The sequence below is a fragment of the Paramisgurnus dabryanus genome, chromosome 1 (genome assembly GCF_030506205.2).
Source record: "Paramisgurnus dabryanus chromosome 1, PD_genome_1.1, whole genome shotgun sequence".
Classification (NCBI taxonomy): domain Eukaryota; kingdom Metazoa; phylum Chordata; class Actinopteri; order Cypriniformes; family Cobitidae; genus Paramisgurnus; species Paramisgurnus dabryanus.
Window position 1 is genome coordinate 14,836,719 of NC_133337.1, and position 21,691 is coordinate 14,858,409.

General features: G+C 35.2%; 1 protein-coding gene across 4 annotated transcripts in view; it reads left to right on the forward strand.

Annotated features, from left to right (window-relative positions):
• Nucleotides 1-5,594: 5,594 nt before the first annotated feature.
• prkcq (protein kinase C, theta) overlaps nucleotides 5,595-21,691 on the forward strand; it is a 32,330-nt gene continuing 16,233 nt past the window's right edge. For 2 of the 4 annotated variants that reach the window (XM_065274682.2, XM_065274686.2), the window contains exons 1-2: nucleotides 5,595-5,684; nucleotides 18,112-18,565. In XM_065274682.2, the coding sequence (XP_065130754.1) occupies nucleotides 18,448-18,565 (118 nt within the window). In that variant the 5' untranslated portion in view covers nucleotides 5,595-5,684; nucleotides 18,112-18,447. Of the gene's footprint in view, nucleotides 5,685-15,930; nucleotides 16,064-16,088; nucleotides 16,231-18,111; nucleotides 18,566-21,691 lie in introns of those variants that run through there. The other 2 variants (XM_065274683.2, XM_065274685.2) reach the window with 2 other exon arrangements.

Here is a 21,691-nt window from a genome sequence, read left to right on the forward strand (position 1 = left end):
GGTCTTTATGTGTCTTTGTTAAATGCAAAGGCATCATTGGGATTAGTCATACAGTGATGTTTGACACATTCTGTGAAATGACTCATCATGGAAAAAGACCTCAAGCAAAGCTTCATTTCTGTTTGCCTGTAAGTGAAAATGCATTTCAAGTGTAAACATATTTTAAAGAGGTTTTCTTTTTAATCACACATGTATTCCCATCAAGCTATTGTTGATATTGATCTCAAAGTTGAGCGTAAAAATGTGCACATTTTATCATTTATAAGGCATGCATTAGCTATAGGGCACAAAGACATACATTTTCTAAAATAGCTATGGAATTAAATATCTAAATCTTATGTGAAATACAAGATTCCTGTACATTATCATTAATAAGAAACATTTATGCTTGGTGGAATGTTAAAATTGCTTTTCTGCATACAGTAAAGTGAATGGCTGTAATGTAAATGCAATGGGACTGGAATACACTAGAATAAGTTATTCGGCTAACCTGTAAGAAAATGATTTGAGTGATGTCAGACTGAGAAGATGATCAAAGTTAAAAAAAAAATTACATGAAGATTTTTATTATCTCATTTATGTTAATAATACTGTACATTTCAAATTGATACTTTTTGGGGAAAAAAGGAAAAACTCATATTGAAAGACTTTTAGAAATAAACACTGAATCTTAACTCTAATGAATTCAAATGTTATACAAATGTATTTATTTGCAAGTTTTGCATGGAAAGGAATGTGGGTGGATATTGTATTGCACTTTAAATGGTTGACGTGTCTGCATTGCATTACCCTGTGTGCTCTTTTCCACATAATGAATGTGAATTAAGAGCAAATAAATAATACATTGAAAATTCATGCAGTATAGCTTTGGCTAGAATTTAAGTTACTATTTATTAGATTTCAATCTAAACTCATGTGCACTTGACGTATTCAAACTCATTTTAAATATATGGTTTGATCTTGTTTTTAGTGTTTTTTTGTCTGCCAATCAAGCATTATTTTATAAATTATACAACGCAGATGACTTCTTTCTTCTGCTTTGTTTTCTGTGTATTTCATAAGAACTGAACCCACTGGTTCTTTGAATAGCTGCTGTCATCATTTCCTCTCAGCTCCTGCTATGGAGGAGTGTTATGGAAAAGTTCCGTAACAGTGCAAACTAATTCATAGGCAGAGCATAAAATTCAGCATGACATTTACGGTGCCAAAGAGGCACAGCTCAGGGCAGACTTTCCTCAAATGACTGGTAAAAATCAATTGCTATGACTTGTTACTTTACAGGCAATTGTTGAGTAAACCGCTCTTATAGAGCGCCTGAAAAAAATACCAACTCAGTTAAGTTATTTACTTTGACCTAACCATTGATTTTCTGTCATCATTACACATAACTATTTGATTAACAATGGAAAATTAAAAAAGAGAAATGTGGGAAATGGACATATTTGGAGATTTGCTGTTGTACCACATTTTTTTCCAATCTAGGGAATTTTTTTTCAATATCATTTTCTGTAAAACCATACACCATTATGTACCTTAAAGTATTGGTCACAAAAAGCTACTAAACGTCATTATTAATCTGGAAAAAAACATGATTTCTTGAACACACATGTTGTGTATGTTATAACAGTGGGGCATGTTGTCACACTGTACTGGCTGGCAATTGTAATGGTAAATGCCATTAAATAGCCTATGACAGGCTTCACAGTAACATTTAAAGAGCAAAACAATTTGATTCCAAAACCAAAAGCTATTGTTTTGGTCAACCATCAATTTATATGAATCCATTATAATAATCTGTTTTTATTAATATGCGACAAGGAAAAGAAATACCAGGTCAGATGTCATAATAATACTATTTAGAAGTGTATGCTATCTAGAAAGATGTTTGAGCATCACTCTCATTTTCCACAAAATATTTTCACAGTTTCTCTCAAAAGGCAATTCAGTCACAGTGTTGGGTATTTCATTGCATTTCAATGATCTGTGTTTGTTTGTTTGTTTCTGGTATACTGTCATTTGTATTCACTGTGAATGACTCATTATTAACTCTGCATGCAAACTAGTACAGAAATGATTTTAAGGAAATAGTTTCATTATTAAACTATTGATGTTGTGTGATGCTACATCCACACCACTAGGTGTCAGTATAAAGCGCCATATTGGCTCGGCAACACAGACAAAAATTAGTGCACGTAATAAGTGCACTTTAAGATTCGAATTATATAACTTGGTTAACACTTTACAATAAGGTTGAATTTGTTAACATTAACAAATGCGTTAGCTAACATAAAGTAATGATAAGCAATATAGTTTTTCATAATTTACTAATATTTGTTAATGTTACTTAATGCCAATGCAATTATTGATTACACTTCATTTTGATAGTCCACTTTAGACATTTTACTAACTATAATAACTTTTCAACTACATGCCAACTACCTTTCAATAATTTGCAACTATACGTCAACTAACTGTCATTAGAGTATTAGTAGACTGTAAGGGTTGGGGTTAGGGAAGCGGTTTGGGTTAGTGGAATAAGTTGACATGCACCTGAAAAGATACTTATAGTCACAATAAAGTGTTAGTAGATATTAAGCAGACAGTCTACTAATTCTCTAAAGATTGGTAGTTGATATGTAGTTGCAAACTTATAAGTAGTAAAATGTCTAAAGTGGACTATCGAAATAAAGTGTTACCCAATTATTAATGCTAGTTGGGCAATAACTAATGTTAAAAGCTACAACTTTTGATTTAAAAAAAAAAAATGTATAAGTAAATGCTGAAATTAACATGAACTAAGGTTAATAAATACTGTAGAAGTATTGTTTGTTGTTAGTTCGTGTAAGCTAATGCATAACTAATGCATAACTAAGCTAATGTAAACAAATACAACCTTACATTAAAGTGTTAACATAACTTTTTATATTTACTGAAAATAAGATAATATGCAAACAAGTATACCAACTGTACTGCTTTTGATGCAGATGGCAAAATTAGCCTAGATATTTTTAAACAACACAAATGTTTTGCTCAATTTTCCTAACATAAATACAAGATCATTTACTAATAATATGTGGAACCATCAAATTTTACACATAATTTGTTCCATTTCTGCATTACACCCAAGTCTTAGATGTAATTAATGCAATTTAGATTTTAAATATTAATCTGTGTAACCATCTGATTGTCATGAAATGTGATCTACTGATATTCCGTAATTCATTATTACAATAATTTTCCCTAGAGCTTTAATTAATTAGCTGCATACTAAGATTAAATGTTGCTTTTGGCAAATCCGCTGGATTTTATCATTAATCTAAATCACAGACAAAAACAATTGCTTCATCTCAAAGCTTTGGATTCCATTCAAATAATTAAAATGAAATTTATTCAGACAGGATTTTGTGTGTGTGTGTGTGTGTGTTTTGCTGGGGGTCTCCTAGTCATCTGCCAGCTCTTTCACTGGTTTCCATGGCAACAGAAATATAGAGTGAATGCACGACACGTTTCCCTATGCAATGCAACATTTTGAATTCTCTTATTCTCTGTCCCATCCCCCCATATTTTCACCTCCCTATTAGCCCATCCCATTCTTCCGTTATATTTTACCATTTTTTTCCATTCAGACTTTTCCCAAAACAAAGAGGAAAAGGAAAAACCTAAATAAGCTCGCTGAGTAGGCTACTAGAATAGAACGGTCCACAGAAGGGTAAAAAGTAAAGTTTTTGGAATTACAGATTTATATGTATTATGGTCAAATGATACTTGTTATGTGTCAGACACACCATGCTGTGCTGTCATAAATAATACTTATAAAAACTATTGGCAAATCTGGAGAGGTTAAGAAATTGAAGGATGAACCATAATGTTTGCTATCAAATGCACCTTTTACAACAGTTTGCACATGACTTTATAAAAAGAACCATTGGTACAAGACTCTTAAAATGTATGTTTATTGCTCTGAAACCTTTTAATATTTATATTATAGTGCATGCATTGCCTTATATACTTTTTATTATATGAATATTAATATATACAATTAAGTGTGTGGATACTGCTGGATTCTATGAATTTCAATGAACTATCTGCTTGAAAATGCATATATATACACACACACACAGTACAATATATCGTTTGAGCATCAACATTGCAATGTGTGCATCTGTAGTCATACCACAAAACATTCATAGCATTTTGTTTGAAAGGACAGCTTACATTATGGGAACGGTTTCAAATAGTGGGAAATGACGGATTCAATAACATTTCACCTATTTTTCTCAAGTTGCCAGAGTTATTTAAGAAATGCATATTTTTCCCAATATTATGCATACATTCATACTGTGTGCATATTTATATAGAGAGAGTTGTAAAAATGTAAAAGATGAGTTTATTTAATAAATTAAGTTTGTTACTCTTTTAATACATGGCTGACAGTGTAGTTAACCTGAACAGTAAAATCTAATACAAATTACTAGTTTTTTTATTAATCCTCTACTAAACCATCAAAATTAATTTGTGTTTATTTCATGTTTAATGTTTACGACAGTAAATTTAGTTATGGGTATAAATTTAAGAAAATTTTAATTTTACATAAATCAAAAAATTGTTCATTTGTGTTCAGAACATTCCAGTGATCATCGTTGTGATAAATAAATGTAATGTGAAACGATAAATGTAATGATTAGACATTTAACCCCTTCAGACCTTGCATCCACTGGAATGGACATGTTTTGTGGTTCAACAAAATAAAAATGCTGATCAATCAATCAAAATAAGATACACTGATTAAATGCCTAAAAAAATCAGGTCTGAAGGGGTTAAAAGGATTTTTACAAAATCTGTCTCTCTCTTTGTGATTTATCACCACCTGCTGGCTGAACCTAGAATTTTCAGGCTTCTCTGAACTGTTTTGTTTGACTGAATCACTTTGTTCAATGTTCATTTCAAAGAATTGGTTGAAAAATAAATTACCTACTGGCCTTTTTTTTTTTGAGATATAAGATGGGCAATTTGTAGTTTTTGTAGTTGTAGTTTGAAGTTACATTTATTTATCTAACATTAATGTTATTATGAAAAAAAAATTTGTTTAATGGGATAGTTCACCGATTTACTCATTTAGTCATCATGTACTCATCCTCAAGTTGTTACAAACCTGCATACATTTCTTTGTTTTGTTAGGAAGATATTTGTAATCAAGCAGGAAACGGGAGGAGCACCATTGACTTCTATAGTAGGAAAAAGTCAATGGTGCCCAAGACGGTTTGGTTACAAACTTTCTCAAAGCATCTTCCTTTGTGTTCAGCATAAAAAAGAAATGTATACAGGTTTGTAATAACTTGAGGGTGAGTAAATTATTCATTAAATTTACACATTTATAAAAAAAAAAATTTGTGTGTGAACTATCCCTTTAATATTAATATGGGCTATCACCATTGCATTTAAATAAAAGCACAACATGACATATATTAATGCAGGTAGTAGGTCGCCTGATATTTTGCAATTTTGCAAACCACAGCAGTTGTTTCTGCTTCCTTTAGTGTGTGATGAGAGGTGTGAAACACACACAGGCGTACACCAACGCACTGACACGTGACGTACGAGCACCCTGATTTTTTGAAGATGTAAAGAGAGAGAGAAATTCATAGTCCTCATTTGAAGAGCAACGTTGACGTGAACTGCTTTAGGTAAGTGCTATTCTTTACTTTCTATAGTGTCTACAGCACTTTAGGTACTTGAAGTTATAATGGAGATTAGTTCAAAAGTAATAGGTTAAACAATCTATTCAGCACCACAGAGGTATGGAGATTAAGAAGTTGTGTCAGTTCTGCAAATGCAGCTCCATAACAATTAACTAAGTGTTAAAACACTCAATACACGCTGCCTAATTTTCCAGTTGACTGCTTTAGCTGTTTGCGCTGCAGTCGCAGGAAACCACAAAATGAGGTAGAAAACAGTGTGGAAGTTCACTTTGAATTTGAGAACCTGATCTTCTGAAAACACAATGCGATCTTTTAGCGAATATACTGTGTGGAGGATGTACCAAGAAGAAGTTTTGCAGAAAGCAAGTTAAGAAGCATTGCCCACACAAGTGTAGTTGCTGTGGATCATGAGCTTTTCAAAACATAAGCCTGGTTTTTAAGATGTCTGTAGTAAGATTTTGTGGTATTCTTAGCATTTTATTTTTATCACTTATGATAGCTTGTGAACTTAACCAAACAAAAATAATAGATGTAAGTACAGAGGAATATACACAATAGTACTTTGTTAGATTTTTCTGGTAACATAACATCATCTTTCAATTAGCAGTTTACATTACGCTTTATTCATTCTTAACCCATTTGATTTAGATATTATGCACTGAATCGATAATGTACATCAATAAGCTCTTCAATGTTCTGTTTATCTTTCTGGCAAACCACTACGTTAGTATATCCAAAGAAGCTAGCAGTTAACTATTCTGTATTTTTTAAGGGCATGATTAATTTAGCACAAGGTGAACTGTAGTTTTTTATCGTCTCCTTTAGTAACGTGTAAAAATAGAAGAACTTCTAAATGTCGACCACTGGAACATCTTACATCAGGTTACAGTTTCCAACCACACATTTTATCAAGAACTAAAAATGGTTTCAGTAGCAAAAAGTGTAGCAAAGGTTAAATGGGTCGTTTTAGATGTATCCATACCAGCTTAATATTCATAAAAGTTTTTTTTTCCGTTTTCCAAAATGTACGTTATCAGAACTTTGTTTCGTTTGTTTGAGCAACTTAACACAGCAACACTCGTCTTTATGGAACCATTAAACCAAAAATGGTTCTTCTAAAGCACCTTTATTTTAAGGGGTGAACACTGGCATTAGTTTAGGACGTAGTATATCAAACAGTCTGAGAAATGACAGATAGGCAGAGTGTTTGAACATTTTAAACAACTATTGTGTTTGCAGTTCTGCTTGGTGCTGCTAGTGGTAAAAATGAAGCTTCTGTTAAAATGCATGTTCATAATAACTTGTGTACCCGTTTTGTAGACAGTACATTTATTTGATACATGAGGGTGTACATCCAGATGGTTTACCACAAAATAAACCAAGACAGGATAATCAGGACTCCAAAGGGGTTTATGTTGTAATATAACCACATTATCCTGCTTATTGCACGCTTACTTGCCATATGTGTAAATAATTGGATGTGAAGTATTGATTTGCAAATTTTAACTAATTTAAACCTAGCATGAGTAAGGAGACTGCAGAGTGATACATTTAACATAATTAGTACTAGTGATAGACCGATATATCTGGGCGATATTTGCGAGTTTTATGTGTATCGGCATCGGCCAATTCGTGGCTGCTGTGTTCGCCGATTTTTTTACGGCATTATTTACAGACAGAGTGCTGGAAGCTACAAGCAATTGCAGGTCATGGGACTAAAAACAATCAACCTTTCCATGACAAAATCGAAAGCTTGGCCTAACAGCTGATCAAAGAGGGTTTTTATTAGGGCTGGGTATCGATTCAGGTTTTCAAGATCGATTCTATTTCGATTCACAAGCTATCAAATCGATTCGATTCAATTTTCGATTCCGGTTCTTGGGCCGGTTTTTATACTCGATTCTCGATTCAACTCGATGAATATAGATTTAATACAAATACTATATTAATAAAAAGAACAGTGAACAGCAGGTTACAAGTGGGTAATAAATAAAATCAATGAAGCACCCGAAACTGCCATTTTAAGCACTGAATGAATGAATGACAGGTTCGCCTCTCTCTCCTAGATAACATCGCGCAAGGCACAAACTAGGGTGACATCTAGTGAAGAAGACTAGTAATTCGATTAACGTTAATCTTTCGTTCAATGTTTGCAGAAATAAATATGAAAGAAAAAAAATAGATTCTGCTCTTTGAGAATCGATTCTGAATCGACCAGGTTTTAAAAAACGATTAATCGAAAAATCGATATTTTTTTTTGCCCAGTCCTAGTTTTTATTTCTCATCTCTATATATATTTATAGTAGTAAAGTGCTAGAAATCAATATCCTTTGCTGATAGTTCCTCGTCATTGTGGAGAGTGCAGTTCATGGTTCCATAGCACCCTCACCTGTTTTTACTATTTGTTAAATATAGTTTGGTTTTTTTAAGTTCAATAAATGTTCCTTTTTAAATTGAGACTTGTCACATTTGGCATCATCGTGTCATTTTTCTGATGTAAATTAAGTGAGCAAAAGCAGTATCGGCTACAAATACCGTCTAAAGAAAATTGCCAGCCTGTATCGGTCATCGGCTATGCCTGATGAAACATAAATTGGTATCGGCATTGACATAAAAAATCCATATTGGTCGATCCCTAATAAGTACCGGTCAACATGACTCGTGAGCGGTGTGTTGTCAGCTTTAGGGCCGATTCACACTGGATGCATGGCATGTCTGTTGCGTGTCTTTTGCTGCTGCTAGCCTATTCTGTATACATGTGTGTTTCCTATTGATAAACTGACCTGATGCTTCCAAGACGCCTGCGTGCGGCGTGAAAAATAGGCGTCGGTCCTATTCCTAGCATGAGCGTGTTTTCGGCGCAGCTCAAGCCGCGCCTGAGACGTGTGTGTCATGCAGGCAGTGTGCACGGTCAAACCTGCTAACATGGGAGCCTAATTAAAAACGAACACGCCACGCATTTGAGACGCTCACGCCATGCATCCGGTGTGAAACGGCTCTTAGTGGTTGTTATTGGGGGCCCTCTGAATGTCGCGACTGACCAATCAGAATCAGTTTTCCAGAGAGCTGTGTAATAATAATAGTAATTAGGGCTGCAGGATGTGAGGAAAAGTTGCGATATGCCATGACATTGTTTAATGTTGCGATGACGATGTGAGTTGCGATAAATATTTTATATTTTTTCATGTTTTAGGGGCCATTCACATTTCGCGCCTAAAAATGTGTGGAAAACGCTAGACACGTAGGTTATTGTCACATGACCTGCACGCTGCGCTTGTGTCATTCTGAAAAGTTAAAATGTTTTTGAAATACCTGGAAATAACGAGCGTGTCGCACCGCGTGTGAGTCGCAACCACGGCGCTTCCAAGAAAAAATTATGAACTTGAGCGCGCAATAGACCCAATATGTGAATCACCGCTTCCACAGTACAAAATCCAAAATAATACCCTCAGCCGAAAACTGAGGGTACAGCTATAACAGCAATATATTAATTCTTGTTTGTGTAAGGAAATACACAAAATGTACCTGAGCCCGTAGCCTTATCTGTCATGATGTAGAAAAAAATAGCTTTATTCACAATATCGTCATTTACCACGGCTGATACAAAATAGTAAAGCACCTTAGTACTGTTATAATCTTATATCTTATAACACTCTACGAAAGCTTCCTATTAACATTTTGCACAGTGCTTTCAAGCTGTACGTTTTATCAGTATGTGTGATCCAGGGATTGAGGACATGACCTTTGTATTGCTAACACAGTGCTCTACCAAGTGAGCTACATGATCACCATCCAATCAAATCAATGGAACTAACAGTTAAGTTCTATAATATACTTTTGCATAATTAATAGTCCTAATCTGAATCTAACAATGAAACTGCAAGGTTTTAGCCATCCTTCCTTTCTATTATGCATCTAAGATTTAAGAAGAAAAACCACAAGGGGCGGTTTCCCAGTAGGGTTTAGATTAAAGGGACTGTATAATCCCCACCCAAATATCAAAATTACCCCATGATTAAAAGCAATACAAGATACATATCTCCATCATCTTTCGGACTAGTAAATTTGGAGTTAATTTAGTAAATGCCCTGGCTTTCCCAAAGCTTATAATGGTAGAAAACAGGGAGCAGGGAATAACATCCGACTTTAAACCCAATAAAAGTGCATTCATCCTTCACAAAGGTAATCCACATGGCTCCAATGGGTTAATAAAGGGCTTCTACAGGATATTTATGCGATTTTGAAAGAAAAATATCTAGATTTCAAACTTTATAAACTATAATAACTAGCTTCCGCTAACTGTGCAATTCAAGAGAGAGTTCTAGCATAGTTAGCATTCTTTGCCATGGGTAAGTAACACAGAGACTCGTGAATCGCACCTGAAATGGCATCGTTACCGGAAGCTAGTTATTATAGTTTATAAAATATGGTTATTTTTCTTACAATATCACACAGATTATCCACAAAAGGCCTTTATTTACCCGTTGGAGCTGTGTGGATTACGGTGAAGGATGCATGGACTTTCTTGGGCTTCAAAGTCAGAAGTTGTTCCCTGATCCTTATTTTCTCCTATTATAATCTTGGAAAAGTAAGGACATTTACTAAAATAACTCACATATGTCCATCATCTTTCAGAGGAACACATTTGATCTCATATTGCTTTATGGTGTTGAGTAAATCAAGGGGTAATTTTTATATGAAAAAAAATCTTCTATTCTACAGTAAGGGCATTACGGTAAATATGGCTTTGTGTGCTTGTTTTATAAAGTGGGGGATATGCCAAAATTATTTTCTGTGGTAATGCTGAGCTGTTCGTAGAGTTCAACTTATGTTGACCTCAGCCCATTCCCTTAACAAGCTTCATAAGTCTGACCTCCTGAGAGGTTTGGTAAAGGTCAAATTTATTTGTAGTTGAAGTCCAGTGTGTGTCCATGTGTATTCAAGTTCAATAGTGGGCTTCGATGTTTGATCCCACACTAAACCACACCCCTGCAGTTCTTACATGCTGAGACTGTTCAACTCCACACCCTGAAGGGCCAGTATTTACCCTTATATGCTGTTTGATGAACGCTAAATATTGCTTTCAGAGGGCCAGTAAAGGCTTACCGTAAAGTTATGACAATAAAGTGTCCAGTGTTTGTGTCCCGCAGGGTTCTTTCTATCTTTCAGCCACTGTTTTTCTATGCGAAGTACTAGCAGGTAACTGAGTTGACACTCTCTAGCTGCATTTCAGTCTTTCCATGCTACAGGAAGTGTGGTTTGAGCTGCCAGTCAAACGACAGGAAATACTTGGCAGTCACACAGACACTTACAAAGCAAAAAATGAGAGCGTACACGAAAACTATGCTTAGTTTTGAGCTATTTTAAAAAATAGAAAACAATACTCTTTAAAATAAAGGTGCTAAACATGGGTTCTTTGCAAGTAATGACATAGAAAAATTTTTGGTTCCCCAAAGAACCCTAAATTTAAGTAATAATCACCGCCTTGATCCAGGGCACCTAAGTCGCAACCTGCTAGCCGTAAGCCTCAAACTGCCAATTTTCAGGTTTAGCCCAGCTCTCTAACCATTAGGCCATGACTGCCCTCATGGGATATGTCGACATGTATATTCAGTTGAATGTCTGGTGAGGTATCATTACAATAAAGTGTTAGTACACTCTCTAAATAAAGGTACAAGGGGGTACTAAAGTTGTCACTGGGGCAGTATACTTTTGTACCTTAAATGTGCATACTGGTACCTCAAAAGTACACATTGGTAACTTAGAGGTACATACTGGTATCTCAAATGTACATATCTGTACAAAAACGGTACATATTACAGCCTTTTCAAAAGATGTCATCGCAGTGACAACTTTGTCCATTTATTTCTGAGAGTGTAGATATTAAGCAGGCAGTCTACTAATAGTCTAATGACAGGAAGTTGTCAAGAAGTTGTACTTATAGAGACGTTACTTAGTTAATAGAGGCTGTTTCCACCTAGTATTAGGACACGTCTTTGTCGATCAGATCACAACCTTGGCCCTAATGCAGGTGTAAATGGGGTGTGAAACATTTCACAGACTGCTGTTGTGGTGATAAGGTGTCAAATGTGTTTTGAACAGCCAAAAAAGACCATCTAATCTCCGCCTATTGATCTAATGTAATGTACAGAGCAAAATGTTTTTACATCGGCCCTGACTTCTAGCGCAAACCCAATAAAGTGTTACAATTTTTTCATCTACAATGAACCATTTGTGCAACTGAAAGATGTTATAAGAAACCATACAGGTATTTGGTCCGCATTTCATTAAAAATACAGCATCAGCTGTTCAGCCCTTTCACCACGGGCGGATCTACGGGGATGGCAACTGCCACCCTAAGAAAAAGCTTTGCCACCCCATATGTTTTCCCAGCACTGTTAGCCTATCCTAATAAAATATAAATGTATAAAGTATACATTTAATCAGTTGTTTTGACCGCTTTAATGTGGCAAGATAAAAATACTCTGTAGCCTACCCGTTAATAATGACAAGAAAACGTGTCTTTCTAGTATTGTGTAGTCCAAACAAACGACTCTTATGAACTGCTTCATTTTAGTAAATCAAACACATTCAATGCAACCAGCCTAATCCAAACACATGACTCTATTTGGCTCTTTATCGAATCGAAGCATCTGAATCAGCTTGGGTCTTCAGGATTGTCCAAACTTTTGAGTTACATCACGTGCAGTGGCGGCCAGTGACTTCTTTTTTCGATGGCGCTCAATGCGAAGTTTGTTACAACATGTATGTAGCCCGCATGTGTGTGGTTTCTTTTTTCAAATATGTCTTCTGTGCATTGAGAGATACTGTGTGCGTCACGTGTCTTGTCAAAATAAGTCCCTTCTGCAGACGCATCTAAAGGGTTTATGATAAAAGAGACGCTTGCGTTTGCCAGATACTCGCATAATCTCATGCGTAATCAGAGTTTACTGTTAAGGGAGTGTCTTGCGTGTATTTTGTGAACGTGAGCGTCTCTTTTATCATAAATGGTTTTGACGCGTGTGCAGCAGGCACTTATTTTGACAAAAGACGATTTACATGACGCACCAAACACATATTTTGAAAACGCAAGTAACATACATGACACTCCGGACACATGTTTCGAATTTGCACCCCTCGAGCAGTCACGAGGCGCCACTGATCACGTGACAAAAATGCATTTTGTGCTGTACGTGTATCAAGTTATGCAACACATCAACATAATGTCTATAAATCCACACCCGCAGTGGGTTTGTAAAAACGTCTTTAATGTCCTGATATAACTAAGGCCTAGTCCTGGATTAATCTAAATCCTATCTGGGAAACTGTTAATTTAACACTGGGGGTTTTGCTGTGTATGAAATCGTTTAGTGGTATAATAACCTAATGTTTTAATTTATATTCATTAAGGAGACAAAACTATTCAGGGTAGTGTATGTTTAGAAAGATGAAACTGTATTTGCCTGTTGCATTTTCCAGGATACCATAAGAAAGGCTGACATCTGAAAAAGAACAGAAAAATCAGAGTCAGATAATATGAGAGTGGAAAGCGCAGATAAGACAGAAAAAGGCAGGAAAGATGTTAAAGAGCACCTATCTTCCAAATCATGATTTTACATTTCCTTTGGTCTGTAAGTGTGTATTAGTACACAATACGCAACGATTTGCAAAGGTACATACCCCAAAGTAAACAATGACGCAAGTTAACATCTCTACTGTAAATCTCTTTTCTTGGACTACAACAAACACATGGATTGTAGGCAAAAGTTTACTTCCTGTGCTTGGTGATGTAGACAAGACCGACATTAGCATAATTCCTCAGACTTAGCCTGTAAGTTAACTCCTGCTAAAGTTCTCAATGGGTCGGGTCGACGGGACCCGCAGATTTGGGCCGGGTTCGGGTCAAAAATATAAGCAAATGAGTCGGGTCGGACCTCGGGCTTAATCTTTTACGCTCCGTGAAAAAAAATATTAATCATCACTGCTGTTCACCGTAAAGAAAGTCTGGTCTGGCTGCTGCATGCAACGTGCATCCCAGAGAGGGACGGGGGATAGCAATAAGCTCCGGGGCGGATCAGCAACGGATCCAGACCGGAGCTGCCGGCTTCAGAGCGGATCCGTTGCAGATCCGCTCCGGAGCTTATTGCTATCACTGCGTGCACGCCTGTTGCCTGGAGAAGAAGAGATGGAGAAAAGTAAACTTGCCACAGGTGAATTCACTGTTGCTTGCTACTACAGGAGGAAAAGCCACTGGCGCTGGGTACATGTTTGAGTTCTTTTTATTTATTATTGTGTGATTTTTATTTAAGGCATATTTATATAGCCTATATTTAAAGTTTATTGTTTCAGTTGTTTGTATTGTTAAAAGGTGTGGACATTAAAGCTTGATTTGAAATCCCGTGATTCCCGTCTGCTGTTCATGTTAATAGCCTACGTGTATGAGGAAAAAAAGGCAAGGGGGGATCGGCAGCGTTGGGCCGCGGGCCGGGTTCGGACAGATAATTAATGTTGATGTGTCGGGTTAAATCAGGTCCAGGCTTTAAAAGCCACGGGCCGGGTCGGTCGGGTTGTAATTTTCAGGCCCGTTGAGAACTCTAACTCCTGCTAGTATTGCATTATGAGTGAATCTGTCAAACATGGTAAGGAGCGTCACATTTCCGGCTGACATCAGAGGTATTCAGACCGATCACAACGTACAAATTAGCTGGCCAATCAGGGACACAGAGCTTTTCAGATCCATGAGCTTCCATGTCCATGTACAAAATCAATGCATTTCAGGAAGACAGGAATATCAGGAGCTACAAAAAATTTACGGTATGTGGAAAATAATGTGTTGTTTGAAGCATAAACCACGCGAACACATTGTATTATACCAAATACACAAAATAACATTGTTTTTAGCAATAAAATGGATGCCCTTTAAGTTTTATTTATATAACCCATAATAATTTGAAGGACCATAACTTAATGTTTAACTTGTTTATCATGGTTACAGTTAGTGCTTTTTAGATACTGATGAGATCTATGTTAAAAATAACTTTGCTTGGCACTAGTCCTTTAGGTTGCACTAAAATTATTTTTTATTGTCTAGATATTTGATGACTTTGTGTTTTTGACTTAAACAAACCAGTACTTGGTATCCACATATAGGCCTAATCTGTTTTGTTGGTTAGTGAACTAAACTTGACATAGAATAATATACCTTCCCATCTAATTTAATTTATCTGTCTTTCCAATACAGCTATCAGGTTAAGGTAAAGTCAATTACACATTGGTCTATAACAATTAAATAAAAACTTAATATAAAAATGTGCGCTCCAGTGTATTCACCAAATATGTGTATAATGTTTTCAATCGACAAGAACCATTCAAGTATGCTCACCGGTGTTGGCACACCTCACTGTTCTCATGCCACCCCATAAATACATTTCTAGATCTGCCCCTGCCTCTCACAGAGAGTAACATAAATTAAGAATAATACAGAAAACATACTAATGAAAGAAGATAAAAAAAGGTGATCTGAGAATGTGGGAAATAAAAAAATCTCACATGAAAAACTATAATACCACAGCATTCAAACTGTAGTAATATTTCACAAGAACCATTACACATCACCAAGAACATGAATCATAATGATAATGACATCACAAATTGTCACATAACATGTAAAGATTTTACTGTTTTTTTTTTTGCTGTTGGTTGAATAGTATTATTAGCATCTTATACAGTTTATTACTATTCAACATTATTTATGTTACAGTCAAAAATGATACCTGCTGCTTGTTATGATTTTTAACACAACTGGCTTATAAATTCCATTGACTTACGATAAAAGGGGGTTGCTATAAGCAAGAAATTCCCTAGCAACCACCGAGAGCACTCTAGAAAAACTACTTTAAAAATTACTCTACATTGTACAAAAACTATTTTTATTTCTCTTCTGTAACATATAAATGGGTGTTCAGTATAACAGAAGAGTTTCCAAACTATGCGTGACACACTGGGATAAGGTGGGCTGTGCACTTTGCTTTGCCCCTGTGGTTTTTGACATAAAAAAACAATATAAAAAAAGCCCGTGCACCAACACTCAGGGTTGTTTCAACTCACAGTTGGGTAAACTATGAGCAGTTAACCTAGAAAATGTCCATATTCGACTGAGCCAAGGGTTAAAACAACCCATGCGTAATATTGTACGTATATAGTATAAATGGTGAACTAAGTGTGGCAATGGTATGTACGTAGACAGTATGACTAAGGAGGGAAGTGAATCCTGGTCGGCTGTTCGTATGGGAGTTTTGAATTTCACTTCTATTAATAGCATCTCTATTCCTCTCTAGTCACAGTTACCTAACGATTATCAGCTGGTAAGTACAGTCTCTGTGGCTTTAATATTGGTTAGTTGTTTTGTGGTCCAGCAGATTAAGAATGAAGTTTGATCAGTTGCCATTTGGGTTTTGGCATGTGTTAAGTGATTTGTAGCTGTGAAGTATTAACTAAGATATCTAAAGTTCATCTTAAGCATTGAAAGAAGGTAACGCGTGTCTTTTGTTGTTTTGATTTGGTTACACAGATTGCCTGCCTTCCTTTACTCAGAAAGTTTAACATAGAGCTTTGATGGGCTGTTAGTAGATTACGGTGTCTTTACTCTAGTAAAGTTAGTAAAATTTCTTCCTAACACTAATTTAAACAGGCTAATGTTAAACAGGCTTAACATAACCTCCGGCTTATGTAACAGGCTCAATTAATAAACATGACTAAATGCTATATATATTCTTGGTAATGTAAGTTACTGTCAATACAGTTATTCATGTTAGTTCATGGGGTTAACCATGTTAACAGCTGCGATGCGTGATTTGATAAATTTATTAGTAAATGACATATTGTTAAGTGTTAGTTTGTGCTAGCTAATGCATTAACTAATTGTTAACAAAAATATCACTTATTGTAAAATGTTACCATATAAATATATAGATATTTATTTAAACTAAAGACCTGTTAAGCATTGTAAAATATCATAATAATTGTTGAGTTACTGACTAAAGTTAATAGATGTAGGGGTGGTTTTCCAGACAGAGATTAGCTTAAGCCAGGACTACTCCTTAGTTTAATTAGGAAATATAACTAGTTTAAACAAACATGCCTTACTAAAAACATTACTTGTGTGCATTTTGAGGCAGAACAAAGGGCACTGATGTATTTTAAGATGTGTCAGCGCAAGTTGTTTTCAGTTTGGACAGCTCTTACATTTATTTTAGTCTAGGACTAGTCTAATCCCTGTCCGGGAAACCACCCTGTACACTGAAAAAAAATTCTCATTCAATTTACTCAATTTTTTAAGGTAAGTGGTTGCAATCAATTTATTTAAGCTACATTTAAACAAAAGTTATTTGTTTTGTTTGGACTTTCTATTTTTTTTTTAATGTAGCATATATAAATTGATTGCAACCACTTACCTTAAAAAAATTGAGTAAATTGAATGAATAATTTTTTTCAGTGGCTTCCCGGAAAGGGATTATTTTAAACAAGGACTAGACCTTAGTTTAATTCGGAAATATAACAAACATGCTTTCCTAAATACATTACTGAATTTTAAGGCAAAACAAAGGGCACTGATGAATTTTAAAATATGTCAGTGCAATATGTCTAGGACTAGTCTAATCCCTGTTTGGGAAACCACCCCGTAAAGTTATAAGTTTAAGTCAAAAAGTGTTACAACAATACATTTTTTTTTACTGATATTACTGAGAATTTGTATTAACTTCACAGACCTCACTTATCATGAAAAAACTATAAAATAACTGTTGCTATAGACTGTTTCCATCTAGAATTATACTTTCTAAACTGTTCATGATTGTTTGTACAACATCTTTGCCTCAATCATTTCTGTCTATTTAACCCTATTTTATCAGTAATTACATTTAAAGGCGCTCTAAGCGAATAATGTGCGACGTCACTTCCTGTTGATGTTTGAACTGTTTTCAAACAGACAGAGCGTAGCTAACTCCTCCCCCTCCCCCTCCCTTCCGTGCTTTCATGAACGCGCCCAACCCCCACCCCCAAATCCTTCTTGTCGTTTATTGGCTGGAATACTTTGTTTTGTTTTGTGCTGGCTAGGTTTGGCCATTTGTTGATATTGCCGTTTGTGAAGCCTGGGCTGTCTACAGAGATCGCGTTTTTTTACAGTTTGATCAGCGGACAGGCAGCAAGCAGATAGTGAGGAGATGTTTCCGGTATGTAACAAAAAATGTTTTATGGTCTAAAACGCTTCAATTCGCTTAGAGCACCTTTAAAGGGGTCAATAAAGGTATCACTGAAGATTGTAACTTTACAGGTTGTTTACTAGTACATTAAAACAATTCAGCTACATATTGTACTGACTTATATAAATTATACTTTTATTTTGTTTTTGTAGTGTTATCCAAATCTGAGAAGTTTTCATCCTGTCATCATACCTTCTAAGACAACGGTTTTAACACACAGAACTGCTGAAATATCATCCGAGGAGATACTTGTGGGCTGCAAAAAACAAAGTTTCAACACTAAACGCCAACACAGAAACACATTGGGACTGTAAAAGGTGTCAAATCGTGTCAAGAAGCTGCCTAAATAGAGGACTTGTACAATGGATGCCACAAATGTAAAAACAAGGATTGAATAATAGTGCATTACTGTATAGAGGAATTCAACACTGTTTGCAAGGAGACTGTGTATCAGAGGCTATTACAGTTAGATCTGAAGCTTTACAACCATGTCTCCATTCCTGAGGATTGGCTTTTCCAGCTTTGAGATGGACCCAGGACTTGCCTACCATGAGGAAGTTCTCAATCCATACTGTGCCGTCTACATGAAAGAGGCTGTAGAGACTGGTAAGATACTTTTGCAAAGGACAATGTACAGTATGTGGGAATATTCTCCTATTTAAGTTTAAATGAAGAGTTTGGTTCCAAAACGCAATAAACGCCATTTTTGAAAAAAATGAGTTACTGCCAAAATCAGTATTATATCAGGTCAGTATTTAAAAGTAAATTCTTAATTTTACGCAAAATCCAATATCCGCCGTGTTATTCTGTCATCTTTTCTACCTTTTTTCCCAAAACGCATTAAAACGCCACTCCTCCTTTTCTACAGAATGCAATAAATCTGCTCCACAAATTACAGCGCACCATTCCACGCAATGTAAACAAACAATGGCGGCGCGTTGAGTACACAGAGTCCTAGTTTTCCTCATCTACTTTGTACTTCGTGATCAACAAACAAACAAAACCGAAATAATACTTTAATGGCATTGTGATGGTTTTCTGTAATGGGAAAGAAACGTAAGCCATCAACATCTAATAATTTACGCGAGAGGCACTTGGGAGACGATCGCTTGTTCTCCCGACAGCATCTAGCTTCTCTCGTGCTAACACATTGACCCAAGGGGATCTTATGAAACTCTTTCCATAATTTTACTCAAAGTCAACGAGAATCACAGCTGATCGCTGTGAAAAATGTTAAGCGACGACGTCAAGTATAACCGCGCAGAAATGGCAGTGTTCCTAATAAGAGTTTTGATTAATGCCATTAATGTTTTTTTTTTTTAATCAGTGTGTAAAACTGTTCAACTAAATGAATATAAAATGGCAAAGATGAATGCACATTACATTAATTGAATAGATTTATGGAATTTTGAAAAAAAACTTGGATCATGGATTTATTGCATTTTGTGGAAAAAATTATTTGTTTTATAATAAATCTTTGAAAATCAAGTTATGGATTTGAATTTTTTATGTTTTTATAACCTAAAGATGCTATGTGAAAGTTTGTAACAGAAAATAGTGGTTTTCATCTTGTCACTTTCTTGGTATAGAAAACATGTTTTTACCGAAATTTGTCAAAATGGATTTAATGCGTTTTGGAACCAAACTCTTCAAATATATGCTAAAGACGCAGCAATTTTATAGGGGTTAAATTGTAATAACTAAACTTTTTTTATGTTGACCTAATGTAATAATTTTTGAGTGAAGACACTTAATTCTGTATTTTTTATACAAGTCAACACATTGAATATATGGCTGTAGTTAAAGGAACACTCATGGGTCTGTGTCATGTTTTAGCATATACTATGTGTACACATCAACTTACTCTTTGTGTTAAATGAAGGTAATACCAAAAATCTAGCTTGAGAATGTCTTACCATGCCCTGGTTATTTTTTAAATGTTGTATCTGCGTAGATTTGATAGTTTAACCCTTACATATTTTGGAGTGAAAGGAGTGAAATATGCAAAGGTAATTTTAGTATTTTTTGGGTTGAAATGGTTCATCAATTTTTATATCAGGCTACATACATCAGTTGTGCTATTATTGTCAGCATGATCAAAAACTTAACTAACCGCTTTAATAAAGAGCATAGCAAGCTTTTTCAAGCATATTTTATACACATAATTTAAATAAAATACATACATATTATATATAAATATAAAATATTAAAATAAAAATATATTTAAATATTAAGTTGATATTTAACAGAATACAATGACACGACACACGATAAAAGGTATATATTTCTTTTTAATCAAACCTTTTTTCCTAACCAGCCACAACCACATGTGAATCCACTGTTGCGATACATGAGCGACACTGAATTATTTTTAAGAAATGGTTTCTATTTCTGCGATGTCACGTCTGACAGGTCCACCTACAGAGAGATCTCATTCAATGAAAGTTATGCAAGTTTTATATTTTACTTTGTAAATAGATGTGTGATGTGCATGGTCTCTGAAAGCCAATGTTGACATTTGAAATCACCTAAAAAAACACGCCTTTAACCCAATAGAATCTAGACCTTTTTTGATAGACCTGCTCCACACATATACCCAACCCAGGCAACAATGTTGTTTAGTAGACATGCTCCTTACTGCTGATTGGCTACAAGTGTGTTTTGGTACTCTGCCCAATTTCAGACAGGCATTTTAAATGGGACACATGATTAATCGTTACAGCCCTAGTTATTTTTAAGCCATATTGGGTAAATATTGGACAGAACACACAGCTGGGTTAAAAAAAATGTGGTAAAACTTTTTTTACGTTGTCTTTGTTACACATGATACATGTAATTATTATTGTAATAACAGTTAATTATGCATAATTACATGCAACTAACCCTAAACCAAACCCTAATCCTTAACCCAACCCTATAGTAAGTAAATGTGTTGTTAATGATTAATACTTAGTGATACCATTACTTAGTGTAACAGTGATACCGTTAAATAAAGTGTAACCACAAATTTTTAACCCAACTGATGGGTTATTTATAACCCATGGTTGCATAACAACAACCCAACATTGGGTCATTTTTAACCCAGCATGTGTTCTGTCCAATATTTACCCATTATGGGTTAAAATTAACCCAGACATTTTTAGAGTCATGTGAAGTTTACAAAAAATTTGTTTCAAAAAGCTGATGCAAATCCTTGCATCAATTTGTCTGAGTAAAACATGCATAACATTTTTACGGTGCATGCTTTCTGGAACACAATGGAAATTTAACTTAACGTGTCATTGTCAGTAAAGAGGTGGTATCAGTTTTGTCCATCAAACTCACCTTTCAAGTTTTGATTCATAAAGCTCTGTCTATCACACACATCCTACAGTTTAAAAGAGAATATATATTAGTCAATATTTGTTTGATTTTCAGCAAAATAATATGGATTGATGATATACAGCATACGGTAAATGCATTAAGTGCAGTAATCTGGGGTTTGTTTAAAAGATTCATATTTGCATTTGCCAGCCAAATATGCAGTAACGCTTTTGTTAAAATCAACAAAGCTGTATACAGTACAAGTCAAAAAGTTGCAGTATAGACTTTTCTATATACAGTAAGTGCACTGTCTGGCATAGCTGGTGAAATGTGTTTATGAAACAGAAGAGCTGTCTGAACAGATGAAATGAAATGATAAGCAATGCACGCACTCATAGTAAGTGAGCTGTATTGCTGACGCGAGGATTT